This window comes from Dromaius novaehollandiae, chromosome 5, assembly GCF_036370855.1.
Source record: "Dromaius novaehollandiae isolate bDroNov1 chromosome 5, bDroNov1.hap1, whole genome shotgun sequence".
NCBI classification, from domain to species: Eukaryota; Metazoa; Chordata; class Aves; order Casuariiformes; family Dromaiidae; genus Dromaius; species Dromaius novaehollandiae.
This window is the reverse complement of record NC_088102.1, coordinates 4201804-4217490: the sequence shown is the minus strand read 5'-3', so window position 1 is coordinate 4217490 and position 15687 is coordinate 4201804. Positions and strand designations below refer to the sequence as shown.

Genomic DNA, 15687 nt, shown 5'->3' with positions numbered 1-15687 from the left:
AATCAGATTTGCCAACTTAGAACTAATCAGAACAATTTGTCTCTATTTCCCCAACTTTATTTAAAGAAAAATGGTAGTTCACTCAAACAGTCAGAATTCAATTTCCTCTGCCTTCTTTCAAAACAGTAAAATAATATCATTTCAAACTGCATGCCAGAGTTGTACATAGTTCCTAATTGTACTAAGCAGACAGACTAAAATTTTAATGTGTTCATCTTCCAACTTTCCCCAGTCTGTGGTCCGTCTTGGGATCAGCAATAATTGCCTGAACTGCTACGATGGCTTCATTAATTTTTGTTTGCAGCTCTCGGAGTTCCTCTATATGCAGCAGTCGCAGAATCTGGGCAGCTTCATTGAGAACAGCATCTAGGTGAGTTGCAGAAAGAAGTAGTATAAAGCATTTTCATCTGATAGGCTGGTCTTAAGAAAAGCTTAACCTACATTTTTAACCTAAGCGGTCCTTTGCTCATGCTTGTGGTTTTCACACTTGAACTAGGAGACTCTGTTCTCCTTGTTGCTAGAGAGATACAGGGCACTCTGTGCAAAACCTCGCTCAGCACTGCGCAGCCCGTGCAGTAAGCCACAGCCAAGTCCAGTTGGTGTGAAGCGTTACGGGTAGTAATTTAGTTGTACGAGGGGCAAAAGTGAAGCCGAGCGGAGTCCCAAGTCATCTGACTATTGTTTACAAAATAACCTATCAGGTCATGCCAAATCCTGCTACCTCTAATTAGGTTTAGGTTTATCATTTAGCTAAAACACACCGAAGCAGCACACTGGTCCCTCTGCTGGAGGAAGCAAGGTTTGACATGGCAAATATAACAAGATGCATTCCTTCTGCATGCAAAAGCGGCTACCATTAAAAGCTATTATTTAAACATATTGCACAGTTAAGACTCATGCTTTGCTGTTCCTGCACGCAATGCTCAGGAGTGCTCACAGATAACAAGATGGCAGGCAGCTACTACAGGCTTCTAGAATAATTATGCTGTACATGTTATCTAGGCATTTTTACTTTGTCAAAGGCAATCATTATTTAAAAGTAACATTTGGAGAACTACTTACCTCCTGTGTCAAAACCAAGGATGTGCTTTTCTAAAGCAACAGGCAAACCCTTTAAAAAGAAAAAAACACATTCAAATATAATTAGAAATGCCATTTCATATGTTTGGAAAATGAAACCAAGAACGACACTTAAGTTTTGCTTATATGGACACAACTGACAACTTCCAAAAAACGTCCTATTTCATTACACATGACCAACTATGTCCTGAAACAAACTAGGCTATTAACTATCAACAAAAACTATTAACGGACTATTAAGAAAGCCTTCATCCTTAATAATATTCCCTTTACTTTTCCAGCAAATCCCGTTGAATACACACCGCCCATATGCGATCCTTAAAAGGCTAACGACAGTACTGCAAGGGAACACCCAATACAGCAACATCTCCCCCCAGAGCAAACAAAAAGCATGCACAAGCTAGGCTTTCTTAGACACTGTTGCCTTTAAACAGCTGCCAGGTTTCAAAGCACGGACTGTTTTGAAAACAAGTTGTAAAAACTCTATAATCAAATGAGTGTCTCGAGCACTGGACTTGCAACCTCCATCAGTTTCCCCAGAAGCATTATCTCCAGCGTTAAGCTCAGGAATAAACATGAGTGCTCAATGTTCTAAACACAGGCTCTACGAGACAGCATAAGAAAAAGCTTTATTAGCGGTCACTTGTAAGCATTGCTCTGATTCCCCTACCCTCCCCAGCTGTGGAGGACAGGTCACGCTAAACAACCACTCGCCATGTTTCAACATACATGCAAGTTTGGATTTATCTAAATAAACAGTTAAAAGCCAATTTTAAAAAGACTTTGATTACAGCCTATATAGTTTTTCGACATTTGCCTTGCACGACAAAAACCTTTGAGTCCCATAAGGTTAGTTTCTAAAATGACAGGGCCATAAACCTTCCAACAATTAGGGCCTTTTTTTTTTTTTTTTTTTTTTTTTTAAAAAAAGCTTTTATATAGGTGAGTTGATCAAAACAGCACAAAGGAAACCATGTTGACCTAAACTAACTTTAATATCCCATTCTCAGAAATATTTTTTTCCCCATGGCCTTCATAGTAAAATGTGCATCCAACTGCAATCCTAAAAATAAATCTGCATTGGAAGACTGCTGTATTGTTACAATTTATACAGCGTACAAGAATGCCATTTATGACACTTCAGAAGGATTAACACAGTGTCAGGCTTCACACGCATACTTTCTAAGAAACTCTTTATTTAAGGCTGCAAAGACTCACTGCCCTCTGAAGTGTTCCCAGAGCCATGAGAGCAGCAAAACATGGATTCGGTCAGTTCTTTGTGGACGGAGCCCCAGGGCCAATGCAGGCGCCTCTGATGCCGAGTGACCACGGTGGTATTTCAAAGCAGCCAGTCACTGGGACATCTGGAGCGCGTCTGGTTACTTCCCCTGCTCTCCTCCCATCACCCTTGCTGTTAGCTCCTTTTTGGCAGTACATTTTGCTGTCTGTTCCCTCTGGCAGGGCTTCTTTTTGCTAGAGCAGTAGATCCAGCCCTCTCCAAGCATGAGGGCCCCACAGCCTGTAGCAGCAGTCCCAAAGCAGGACTTGGCTGTACAGGCACCCACAGTCATAAGAGGTACGTGCTCACTCGCATAGTGGCATCAAAGCAGGAGAGAAACTAAGAGCACCTTTAAATCTCCTTTACCAAGCAGACCAGTTCATTTCATGACCTCATTCCCAAGGAAATGCTAATTTAAAACTGCTTGGTGACTACCCTCCACAACCAGCACCCTTAGGCAACGTGCTAATTTTTACAATCCAGTGCCAGAAGCCTATCTATGTCGGGACGGCACAAAACATTTGCTATGGGCCCGACTGCTGCAGCCATCTCCTCTGTAACTGGAAGCATCAAAAGTTAAGCTTGGTTCTCTGGAACGGGCAGAAGTATGATTCCACACTTTATAGCTGATACAGGCACACTAGTAACACCATTAATGAACTTACACTACCGTGCTAAAAATAAGTGTCCAGATTCTAGAGTACAGAAAGATTTGTGCACTGTTGTGCTTTTAAACCTGCCTTGGCTTTAGCCTTCAGGAGCTCCAGCCTGTACTCGCAAAGTGATCCTGATGGGCCACTCTAGTGGCATTTGCTGTGGCTGATCCTACCTAAGATACACTCATCAGGTAAGGGAAGCCCAGAAGGACAGGCTAGCAGAGCTGAGGACTCTCCTAATCTGGGGGGCAGGAGAAGAGCAAGAGAGATTGCACAGCTTTAAGTACATTCTCCACCATCGCAGTGATACAAGGATGAATTATAAAAGATGGGAAGAGGCCAGAAGCTGAAAATGTTTGAACTCAGTTCAAACAGGTACTTCCTCTAAAATGATGTGCGACTCTTACAGAATAGCTCTGATATAAAACTCTTAAAACAGCAAGACATAGTACACCTTCCATAAAAGCATGCTTGTTTTCATAGCTTAATAGACAGCTTCAGCAAAAAGTACAGTATAAATGATGGGAAATGGAAAACTGATGTTATAAGAGTCTGTCGGTATAAATCTGAATCCTGTCCAAACACTGAATTGTCACCCATTCAACATAAAACTTAAAAGCACAAACAAAAACATACCACACACAAACACACACCCACAAAACTAAGTGCCTTTCTTATCCTGAAAACTATCTTGACAGACCAACAAGACAAAACTCATTTTATTTGGTACTTTTAAAAGCCAAGCACAGCAGTATAAGATTCCTCAGCATAGTCCTCATACCTACCCTTCAGCCAGAGAACAGTTTTGGGAGTCCCATTTCCACAGGCATCTTATCTTTTTCCTCCTTGTACCTTGATATTGCCAAGAATGTAACTCATGACACTTTGTATATTAAGCCTTGTCTGTGACGCACAAGTCAAAGGTTATAAACTGTTTCCAGGGACGAGACTTAATATACACAAAGTGTCCTAGCCAGTATTTTGGCCCATTAAGTCACCAGCCAAAATCAGCAGCAGAGGCTTGTTTTCCCTATCCTTCTATCCTGCAACTCAACTATCCTCTCTCCTTTGAGGATATTGTCTTCATTTATCTACAGCATCATGAAGCTGATTTCTAAAAATAAAAAAGACCAGTAGTAGCAAAGCATTACAGAAGATCCAGTAGCTCTTTTCAGAAGCCATTTATTCTCCTGCCAGGGATCCCCAGCTTGCAAAGTCACTAAGGTGCAGGCAAGTGTTCCACACACACAGAAACTGTCCCCCGCCTCCAACTCCCAGCATCCAGAATGGAAATACACTCAAAAATGTATCACATTCAATGACACTTCAACTTAAGATCTTGAGAACCTATCAAATATGAAGAGTGCTTTGCCACAAAAAACTCCCACACTGTTCCTTAGAGAAACTTACTCTGACAAACTCAGAGGAAGTCTCATTCTGATTCCTGAATGCCAGCATTGCTGCTACATAAACAACGAAAGTAGCTTTTTATTAATGTCACTCAGAGAAAGTAAAATTAATACAGTAGTCTCAGCTGCTTACAGATTTCCCGCTCTTAACAGCTTTTGCTGTCCCAACGCTTCCAGCAATTACTACATTACAACTCTGAGCACCTGCAATCGCCACCAAGTGAACATCATAAGCAGTGTTATGATAATAAATAAAGCATGCCCTGTTCTAAGCAGCTGCCAAAAAAGATGAAGGGACTTGTCCTCCTTAATCAGATCCAGTTGCTCTAACAGGGACATTTCTAAACATATACCTGCCAGGCAAGAGAGGCTGCCTTCCTCGGCTGCACCCCATGCAGTTTGCAAGCAGCTGCTACACCAAACACTAGACAGACAAGCTGAAGAACTGGGATGTTTAAGAAACAACAGTCTGGAAAAGTCACAATCATTCCCTGTGAATAGCTGGAATACTATTCATTAAATCTACAAACATCATCTTACAAACTGACAGCTCACAGTTAGAAAGTAATTCTGCAAAAACAGTTTTTCACAGTACTATTATTCAGCTCAGAGGCTTAATTGGAGAATTCCAAGTTTGCTTCATCATCTCTCATTTGGGAGGGCACAGAGGAGCTGGGTGTCCAGCATCCCATTCCTTAAACACACGAGGAGTAAAAAGCAACACGTTCCATACAAGGAATGTTTTGTCTATTTATAGCCAACACCGCTACTTGGAAGGAAAAGCCAGCTCACACGTGTTCTTCCCCTGACATTGTACGCCTGCTGCTCTGAACCGTAACAATAATCTAGATGGTTATCGGAACTGCTGATCTAGACGAGATATCATACAGGTACCTATATTTGTACATTGCAGGAAAAAGCACTTTGTACACTCCCCATAATTCTTCTCTGGGCCTTTTAGAATCAGGATTGCTAATATAAAGCAAGCTTCCACCACCTTTCCTAATCAACACTGTTTAAACAGAAGCCAGTCCGACTGTCTGAGACGAGACATTCATGCCTACGCTATTTATTGGCTCATGGAACAATTAACACCAGACAGGCTTGCGTATTGTATATACGAACCTCCTTGGACTGATTCGCCTTTGCTATGGCGTCCTGCGTCAAGCGTTCTTGAACCAAAATGCGAATTGCCTAGGAGAAACATTTAAAGGACAAAGTAATTCAGTTATATCTTAATGCATTTCTCTGCAATATCAAGGGAAAAGGAACCAACATTAAAACCCAACGTAATATCAAACCCACAGTTCTATGAAAGACTTCTTGGAAAACTCTTTCAGGTGTTAAACTCTTCTTCAAATTGCACTAAACTTTGCAAGTAGTTTCCTTCCACAGGTTCGGCCTTTTTTGTTCTGGAAAGGCAGCTTAACCAGAAGAGATCAGGTTATTACACTGTTACCCATAGCCACGACTGGGCTAGAAACTCTGCAAAGCACTGGGAACAGTCAAGAAAGTTTGCTGTTCCCAGAATGACCTGATCATGATTCCAAAGCAGCAGTACCATTTTTGAGACTGCACTGCCTGGAATCTTTTAGTAGGCACTGAACCACCTTGTACTAGCAGAGCAACACTGAGCAAGGCTACAACCCAGGTTTTAAAAAGACTAAAACACAAAAAGGAATTATTTTTAGACACGCACACGCAAAAAAATAACAGACTTGACTGAGTTTAACAATTGCACTGCTCATCTATTTTTACTGGCTCCGGTACACAGCGTGAAATCATATCAGAGCTATCAGTTACTGATACCTACAGCTGTAAATGCCTCCAAAAATAACTCAAGGAATACCACGCAGACAGACTTACACCAAAAAGAACTCAGTCTGTCAAACACATTCCTCAGACTGTTTCCCTCCTGGGTATCTAAATGTGACAGAAGCAGAGTTACTGCTTCATGTTTCTCCTTCCAGATTTCTCCTGGTTTTGGTCACGATTAAAGCTGAGAGGCAATGCTGCGAGGTTGCCACTGGGTACCATTACAGATCTTCTTTCTAACCAGACAGAGCAGCTTTGAGGAAAAAGTGATTTGATCAGGAGTTTCCTTTTTATATTCCAGCACTGAAATCTGACTTTGCAGCAGAGAATTTTGAGTAACTTCCGCTTCAGGAAAATGACATCCAACATTGGCACACAGAAAAAATGCTTTCTGACCAACTTCTCGAATTTAAATTAATAAAATGGACTCCAAATATTTCTCTGCTCACTCTGGCCAGCTGTCTGTGGCTTGTTTGCCCTCTTTAACCTTCCTAAGCGTCCATTCCATATCCAAGCCAAAATATGGATCACACCTTCCATGTATGGGCATTATAAGAAACCACATTATTGCACTGTGGAATAACTTTCACAGATGCATTCTGATATCATCAAGCCTTGAAAACTAGCATTATGGTTAATCATGTAACATGAACTGCTACTGTAGGAACCTACTCTCACTGTAATTAAAAGCAAGAAAATTTAGGGTGGAGGTTTTGTCCAATTACCTCTGACAAAAAAACAGCAAGACTAGAAATGCTGAAAGAATGACAAAATGTAAATACATTTATGCAGAAAACACTTGCACTTTTTCTTCCTGAGTTGTTAGTACCAGATCTGGTAAATCCGCTTAAAGCTTGTTAGCCTTGAGACAATCCTGTAAGAAGAGCTCAAGGGATTTTCTGATGCCAGGTTTCTGAGCTCATGCTGCAGATCCTCAACAGCAGCATTCACAGGGTCTCTCTTTACCTGCTCTTTTCATCAAGTTTGTAGTGGTTTGATACCCAAAACCTTCACTCCTCTAAAGCATTGTGAGGGTTTCAAAAGTTATTTCGGATAGGCAATGCAGGGCAGCATGCTGGAGAGAAGCAACAAATGACTGACAGGACAAGCGCAGGGCCTCATTTCCTTAGGAAACCAGGCTAAAGTGATAAGACTGTTCAAATATAGCTGTTATAGATTTAAACACACTGTATAAACTTCAGTACCCATGGCATTAGTCTCTCCAAAATAAATTTAGCAAAGATCACAGCTTCTGTAGTGAATGGGCCTTATTCTTTTGTTTTTCAGTGAAGTACCAAGTTTATTCTAGTGCCAAACAAAACTAAGTTTATTTCCATATTATGACATGACCAAGTAGGAACTCAGGATTGTTGCCAACTCACTAAGTACACTGCTTTAAGAACAGAGCTTTGACCTGAAATTCGCAATAGCTACAGTTCTACCATTAAGTCAGATTTTTCTACCAATTATTAGAAAGATACTTTACAAAATTAATTAGCCTGTTTGTTGCATTTAGAAGTTATGATTAACTGTCAAGATTAAACTAAACTGAATTTAGTTATGACAAAGAATAAACAGTTCATGGGACCAAAAGCCAAGAGGAAATAGTATTGAACCTTGCCCCCCCCCCCCTTTTTTTTTTTTTTTTTTAAAAAAAAAACATCCTTTGCATTACTTAGCCTCTACATTCTCAAGTTACTCCTTTCACTTCTAGAGCTGGAATACAAAGAACTACTTTGAGTGTATTCCTCAATGCCTTCTGAGGCATCTGAAGACCTTAAATAAAGTTCATAAAAAGCACATAAAGCAGTAGTTTTCACTTGGCCAGAGCACTTCAAGTTCTGAACAACAGTTCTCAACTAGCGCTGTAATTCCAGAAACTCAGGTACAATTGAACTGTTTACAAAAGTAATTACCAATGCATTGAATTTCCATGATTTATGCTGTATGTACCTACCTGCATGAAAAGGCACATATAGGAGAATTTAGGAACAAGTGGAAAGTAAAAAAGTCATAGCTATCAGTAACAGTGCACCTCAAGTTATCCCACATACGCTAGCCATTGGCAGGGTAGGGAGAGAAGAATATGAAAGTTGTAAAACTTACCTTAAGCATTACCAAGTAATCATCGTGCCGCTGGATTTGAAGCAGATTAGCTAAAGCCATCACTCCGGCCTTGAAATCAGGATTATTCACTGTAAAACAAATATGCTATTTTAACCGGCTCGAAAAGACAGAATTTGCTTCCTGACTCCATGGCATCAGACTGCACTCAAGTATGGACAAGGCCATGGATACACAGCAGTGAGCAACCATTTAGTCACTCTGGCCGTAAAATAGAAGGGAAGGGCTCAGTCTGGTATAAGATTTAATTTGTACCCTCTTTCATAAAGATATACAGCCTAGTGGCACACTATAATTGCTTTGCATAACCAGATTTCACAATGCTCTGAAAGCACAGACAATACTGCTTTCAACACAGAAGACATTATATGAAGGTTCTACAGCACACGAAGCCAGTGCAAGTCCGTAAAAGCCAACAGCATGAAGAATGTATTCTCTTCTGTAAATCTTTCTATTACTTAGCTGTAGAGCAGAACTGTGCCTGCTGGGTGAGGGCAAGACTAATGCCTAGCTGTCTTTCCATGGAAGGAGCAATAGGGGAAGACTTGGGGATATGGGGCTGATTTTAATCACTATGCTCCACCATTTTAATTTATTATGAACATGCCTAGAAGTCAAAAAATTACACTGATCATAAGAAAGGTACAAGAGGGCAAGGGTAAGGAAGGGTGAGACTGAGCCAACATGCAATAGGTGACAGTACTGAAGTAACTGGCCTGTCACAATGCGTGGTTTTTGTTTGTTTGTTTGTTTTAAGATAGGTCAGTGTCCCAAGAGCTGTTTTGCTACTCCACCTCAATCCACAGTAAGTACACTCACATCTTCCAGAGCTGAGAGTGTGAACGCCCTTCAGCTGCTTCCTCATTGCCTGATAGAGAGGCAACAGGCACAAACTGAAACACAGGAAGCTCTGTCTGAATCTAAGGAAAAGCTTTTTTACTGTGAGGGTGACTGAGCACTGGAACAGGTTGCCTAGAAAAGTTGTGGAGTCTCCATCCTTGGAGGTGTTCAAAACGCCATCTGGACAGGGTCCTGGGCAACATGCTCGAGGTGACCCTGCTTGAGCAGAGGGGGCTGGACTAGAGAACCTCTAAAGGTCCCTTCCAATCTCAACTATTCTGTGATGAGAACCCTCCTGCCACATTCATATCTGATCAAGTCTCCAGGCACCTCATCCTACTGGGAAAGATCCTCCTCTCCTGCCTTTCCCCAACAGGAAAAAGCTCTGCATTAATGACAAGACACCTGGGATTTGTATGGAGTAGATTCCCTTTTCCTTTAGAAGGGATGCAGAAATGAACGAACAACTGATGAAATAGCTCTCAAATCACTGCTCACACAGAAGCAATTCTGAGATAGCAGTAAAAAAAAAAAAATCCTGCATTTCTAAATCTTTACATATGACTAAGAAGCTACATGCATCACAGTACTGTAACAACTTAAAATCCAAAAAGCATCACTGAGGCCATGGAACACATTCATGTATGACATCGGTACAGTACATTACTGCACACTTACCATCCAAGTTAATCAGCGGCTCTGCATTTTTTGCTGTATTGTCAGCATTTTTAGCACCGTCAGGGTTAGAGTCCTTATACTTATCGGCTGTTAAAATAAGAAGTAAATATGATCACCACCAGGGCTAATGACAAAAATAACAAGTTAGAAGTTCAGAACCAAACTGTATTTTGTGTCAGCTACATTTTTGGCATATGGTATGCACCCGAGAGCCTTATCGGTGCATATGCTGCAGTTTTGGAGCTCCTCTACTAAAGCCCTAGCAAGCTGCCAATCTAGCGAGCTGTTCTAACAGCTCCCATCTGCACCAAATTTAGGTACTGTTCCAAAGCAGGGTCAGAGCATGCTCCAGGCTTAGGCAGGGCATTATGCTCTTGATTAAGGCTCTTCCTACAGTCTCCATCCCAGAAAAGCAAGGCTGAACAATCTGCACCTTGCAGTTCTACTGTTTTTAAATTCCAGCAATACAACTAACACTGGAGGCACTTTACTTTAACCAGCGGTGCACACTGATTTTTTAAGAAGGGATCAAGAACTACAGATTTCAGTTTGTTCTGATGAGACAGAGTAAAACATTTCCAGAGGGGTCTTTGTGTTACAGAAGACAGCATTCCTATGTGACCCACCTACATGTTTTTCAAACCTTCTGAAAATGGGACCCCTGCTGGCTCCTCCACCTTCATGCAGCCCCGAGTCAGAGGCAGCTTTCTCCAACCAGAGGGACTAAGAACCAGCTCTACAAGCTGCAAGCATTTACATCCCTTCCTTGCCCTGGCCAGAGCTCAGCTCTGCAGCAGTTAAAGGTAATGGAAAACAGTGCATTGGCTATTATAAAGGTTTGTCACCAGTAATTACACTGGTCTCCACACTCTCACTATAAGGAAATCAAACCGCTGCTGACCATTAACTTTTTCCACAGCCTTCTAGTTCCCAAGGGCTCAGGAGTTGTGTCTTGTGAAACACAAGGCAAGAATAACTTCTTGGAATATTAGTAGTAAAGAAAATGCATTTAATACATTTCAGAATAAGTTCTTATAAAGACGATCCCATGGGAGAAACGTATAAATACATACAATGGGTTTTGCCATATCCAGGATGTGAGTATATTCATGTGAGTAAGTGACACACTCACATGTGATATACTTGTGAATGTGAGTATATTGCTGCCCTGTCCCAGGAGAGTTGAGCTGAAGAGAAACAGCGCATATCTGAATACAGTGCAAAAACAAGTAGACCAAACCTTTTTTTTTTTTTTTTAAGAGACAATAAATACATACTTTTGACACTGTCTTAATTTGACAAATACTAAAATAAATTAAATGGCAAAATAAGTTTCCTTATCATTTTGAAATACTAAGTTCAGTCATACCATTATCTCCATACTCAAGCCTAACTGCTAACCCAAGAAGCCAGTCCACTGTTTCTTGTCGTTCTTGTATTTTGAAGGGACAGTTTACATCCTTCATATACTGTGGAATAGAAAGAAGAAAAATAGGTGTTAACTGACTGGAAGGAAATGCTTGTATGAAGTGAAGAAGTGTTTTGTAAACAATTACTTCCCCACAGACCTGACAGAAGATAATTATTAGTAAGAAGTATCATTGTGAAGTGCCCTACTGCAGGATCTGATCCACCACAGGCATTTCAGAGCACCCCACTCCACAACTAACTCGACCCTGCCATTTAATAATGACACTCAGTTTTTAATCAATAACTGATGCTATTCATTGTCAGACTGGCAACCAAAGAAACCAAAGATACTTTCTTTGTTCAATTTACCTAGCAAGTGGAGGTTAGGGCAAGGGGGAGGAGAGAGAACAAATCAAGTAGAGCAAAAGCTTTCACAGCGCTGATATCAGGGTACAACAATGACTAAATCATCTGGACAAAAGTCAGAGGATTCTAGGTGGCAGTTCCCTTTCTTAGGTCACCATATAGAGCTGAAGTGTTAGGACTAAAGGGATCACATACAAGGCACGGCTGGGACACCATCTCGGGTGTCCTAAAGTCAGGACACAGGACCTTGTCCTAGCACAACCCTCTGCCAAGACTAAAAAGCCCAGTACATATTGAAGCTCTGTCGTGTCCCTTTGCTGAAGGGTGGCTCCCTCCTGCAAAGCGTGAGCAGTGCAACTCCAACCCTTCTGGACAGTGAACCAGGCAAGCAGTTCCAGTGACATAAAGAAAGTTTACATGCAATGAACACTACGGAACAGCATTTTCAGCTCCTTGCAAGGCCGTTTTGAAACGGAGGAAATGGGAACCAAGAGGGAAAGCTAGAACAGCCCCATGGCAACTCAAAACACTCATGAGCACACAAGACATAACTGACAAAACTATGCCACGCTTTGTGCAAGCAGTGGAAAAATCATCCATCTGAAATAACAGCAGGTGCACAGAAAAGCTGCAGTAACTTTCTTTTATATGTTTGCAGCATCTAAGACTGCATTAGCCTAATCCATTTTTCTTTTGGTACAACAAAGACATTAATGTAGAAAAAGCTGTTTATTTGTAGCCAATTTTCTTCCTCTATCAAAAGCTGAATCAATTCAAGGAAGAAACAGATTGAGATACCAGCTACTGCGAAAATACATTTTAATGAAAATTATGTACAAAAAGTTCTACCATCTCAGTATCTTCTACAGTTTGGCTGCAATAATACATTTAAATTACCAGGAGTGCAAAAAGTTCAGGGAAAGGACAAATATTCACAGTAATTTACATTCAACAACTACAGAAACTATTATTTACATAAGACAGCTTTATAACTTAAATGTGTATCTGAAACAGTAAAATACCTTTTCAAAAGATTTGGGCCAATCATCGCTGTGTATGTTTCTCAAGTTCCCGCGGTCTTCAATCTTGTAGTGTCTGATTTTCTGGTCTTCAAGCCAGACAATAAAATTTCTGAATTCTGTTTCATCTATAGAGAGAAACAAACAAAACAAGAATGAACCAACATTTTAAGGGCAAAACCCAGCCCTCGAATTTTGATGCACTTCATTCAAAGAAATACTGCTGCCCCTGCATGCTTTCATGTTTCACCACAATGAAAGATGTATCTACCGCTAAAACTGTGTATTCCAAGATAACATCTGATCAAAACTCAGCACTTTGAGTGTTTTTTGTTTTTCAGGGTCACTTAATTGTCTACGGTTGACTGACTAAACTAAAAGATATCAGCCAGATTGTTGTTAAGAAAGCATGTCACATGCTGCAATAACCCCCAGTCTTTTCTAAGGAACAGTACACACACAGCTCGTGACCATGCAAAGGTATTTTTGCATTGTTATTGATTCAACACTTTACCATTTGGAGACAGAAGTCCACAATACAAAGACTGTGGGCCAAACAAAAATATTAGTACAGGACAAAGTAATCATTTTGCACCTGCTCTTCAGTGACAGAATTTGTTTCTAGACACAGTAAATCACAGCCCCAAAGTACTACTGGCCCCTCAAAATAAATGGTAACACTTTGGCATTGGGTGAGTTTTAAGATCCTGAAGCAGTTTCTCCTGAATCTCAGACTGGGTTAAGGATATCATTCTTCCATCAGGGACAAGAACAACATTTCTACTGCTCAGCAGTGTCTTCTGAGCAACATAAATGCCTTATTTCTGTTGAATGCACTGTAAAAAACAGAGTCACAACATGTGCGAAGGAAACCTTTCAGTAAGACCCTTAAAACTACAGATTGGCAGAATCAAGCTTTTAAAAAAAGTTAACTGTAAAGAAGTTTAGATACACAACAAAAGAAGATGCCAGTAGACAACCTCTTGAAAGAGAAGCCAATCTACCAGAAGTATGAAAAGAAAGACAGCCTAGAAAAAAAATTGCCTAAAGCTTACAATTGATCACACTGGCTAAACACACCTTACATTGTGCTTTTGAGCAACAACAACAACAAAAATTAAGGTTGCAAAACAAACAAAAAAATTAATACACATCAGTATATTAGGAAATAGAGCTAACGAGGTTATCACACTACTGCTGGCGTATAGGACAAACCATGTTCCCAGGACAAGGCGGGTTCACATGGCAACTGAGGATGCTTCCTGCAGGACGCGTGACTCCTGCTTCCTGTGTTACCTAAGCCAAGACTTGGCACGAGGAGAGGCAAAGAGCTGCCAGGAGCTCACCTCAGAGCTGCCCCAGGGTACGGGATTCTACCTTTACTCTCGCTCAGTTTCAGCAATGGTTAGAGAGTCGCTAGAACCAAGTGACCCACAGGCAACCACAGCAATGCCTGGCAGCCCTGGATTTCCTAGGAGAAACTCTGAATTTTTCCTGAATAAGCATTTTCTGCCGCAACTAAAGCAAGCTGCAGCTGAACTTTGAACCCAGAGAACTGTGTAACACAGACTGGAAGACGCTTTAACCTCACTTTTTTCTTCTTCAGGCCCCAGTACTTGAGATATGGAGGACACCACCTTGAACCGCAGGTGCACTGCAAAAATAAGCGCAGGGAGGCCTCCGAGGCACTCAGCTAAGGCGACGCTTACATCAGCCCACAGGGAAACAACCCTTCGGAGGCCGCACTCGGCGACCGACCAGCGGGGCAGCACACCGCGGAGCAGGGGGAGGCCGGGAGCAGCCCCACCGCGGAGCACCCCGACCCCAAAAGGCGAAATATTGAGTCAACAACAACGGAAATAAACAAAAACCCTTCGCCCAGGGGCAGGGCCCGGCCCGCCCCCCGCAGCCTCGGTAACGGCAGCCCCGGGGAGGGGAAGGCCCGTAACTGCGTGAGGACTGACGGCCGCTGTCGGGGCCGCGCAAAGGCCCGGCAAAGCCCGGCCGGGCCTCTCACCCCTGCAGTTGAAGCCGGCCGGGTTGTGGTAGTCGAGCGCCGACAGCTTGCGGCGGAACATGGCGCCGGTACCCGAGCCGGCAGCGGCGCCTCGGCTCAGGGCCAGGCCCAGCCGCGCTTCCCCGTCTCAGGCCGAGGCGGACAGGAAGGAGCGGCCCCTTCCTTCGCGTTGCCGCTTCCCATTGGTCCCCGCGCGCCGAGCGGCAGGCTCTTCGACCAATCAGAGCGCGGAAGGGGCTGCCGGGAGCGCGGGGCATTCACGCAGCTTTATTGACAACGCCGCGGGCGGACAGGGACAGGCGGGGCGGGGCTTGGGGCAGGGGGCGGGGCCTGGGCGGGCTGAGGAATTGGCGGGGGTGTAGGCCGCAGGGGGGCACTGGGAGGTACTGGGGCATACTGGGGCAGCCCCACGGGTCCCCCCAGCTGAGGACAGGCACCCACCACCTCCCCAGGCCTCCTGGGGCTGTGTGCCCCATGTTGGGACACGCCAGGTCGCAGGGCATTGCCCACAGTGGGTTTTTCCCAGGCCTTTTTCCCCGAAATGCCCCAAACGCAGGCCGAAGCCCAGCTGCAGCGGCCGGGCACGAGGGGCGGCGGCCTGAGAAACAGCCGCAGCGGGGTCGTGATTTCATCCTTACTCTATTTTTAATGTAGTGCCACCACAGCCTGATGGCTCAAATGCCAAGAAGCCTTTAATGAAATTAGGAAAGAGCCGGAGTGACCTTTCTGGGGAGGGAAAGGCGTTTTTTTTTTCTTTTTCCCTTTTTGGTTTGGTTTCTGCGTGACGTTTGCTCTCAAGGGTTTAGAAACCCAACCTTTGGTCCTGCGGGGGCATCTTAAAAAAGGACGCTGCAGCCTGATCACCGCGAAGATGGACGGTGCTTGTGCACGGCCTGTCTTGGGCAGCGTTGTTTCCCGGACATCCAGTGGTGTTGAGCGACACAAATTCGCCCCGCGGCTTTGCACCACTTTCGGTGGGGGCGATGCAATCCCC

The 15687-nt window shown here is 43.0% G+C and overlaps 1 protein-coding gene across 1 annotated transcript; it reads right to left on the bottom strand.

Moving 5' to 3' along the window:
* Positions 1–35: 35 nt before the first annotated feature.
* Positions 36–14867, bottom strand: RTRAF (RNA transcription, translation and transport factor). Its single transcript, XM_026118043.2, has 8 exons — positions 14694–14867; positions 12680–12804; positions 11251–11350; positions 9882–9968; positions 8346–8434; positions 5550–5618; positions 1063–1111; positions 36–366 (listed from the first exon to the last, which is right to left on the bottom strand). The coding sequence occupies exons 1-8, from the start codon at positions 14752–14754 to the stop codon at positions 212–214; spliced, it is 735 nt and encodes a 244-aa protein (XP_025973828.1). The 5' UTR covers positions 14755–14867; the 3' UTR covers positions 36–211.
* Between the last annotated feature and the right edge of the window lie 820 nt (positions 14868–15687).

Excerpts from the sequence above, each read along its gene's own strand:
- RTRAF (XM_026118043.2), bottom strand. The coding sequence starts at position 14,754 with ATGTTCCGCCGCAAGCTGTCGGCGCTCGACTACCACAACCCGGCCGGC. Across the intron at positions 8,435-9,881 it reads GCCGCTGATTAACTTGGATG|TGAATAATCCTGATTTCAAG; the intron begins GTAAGTGTGCAG and ends TTTGTTTTACAG. Across the intron at positions 5,619-8,345 it reads ATTACTTGGTAATGCTTAAG|GCAATTCGCATTTTGGTTCA; the intron begins GTAAGTTTTACA and ends TGTTTCTCCTAG.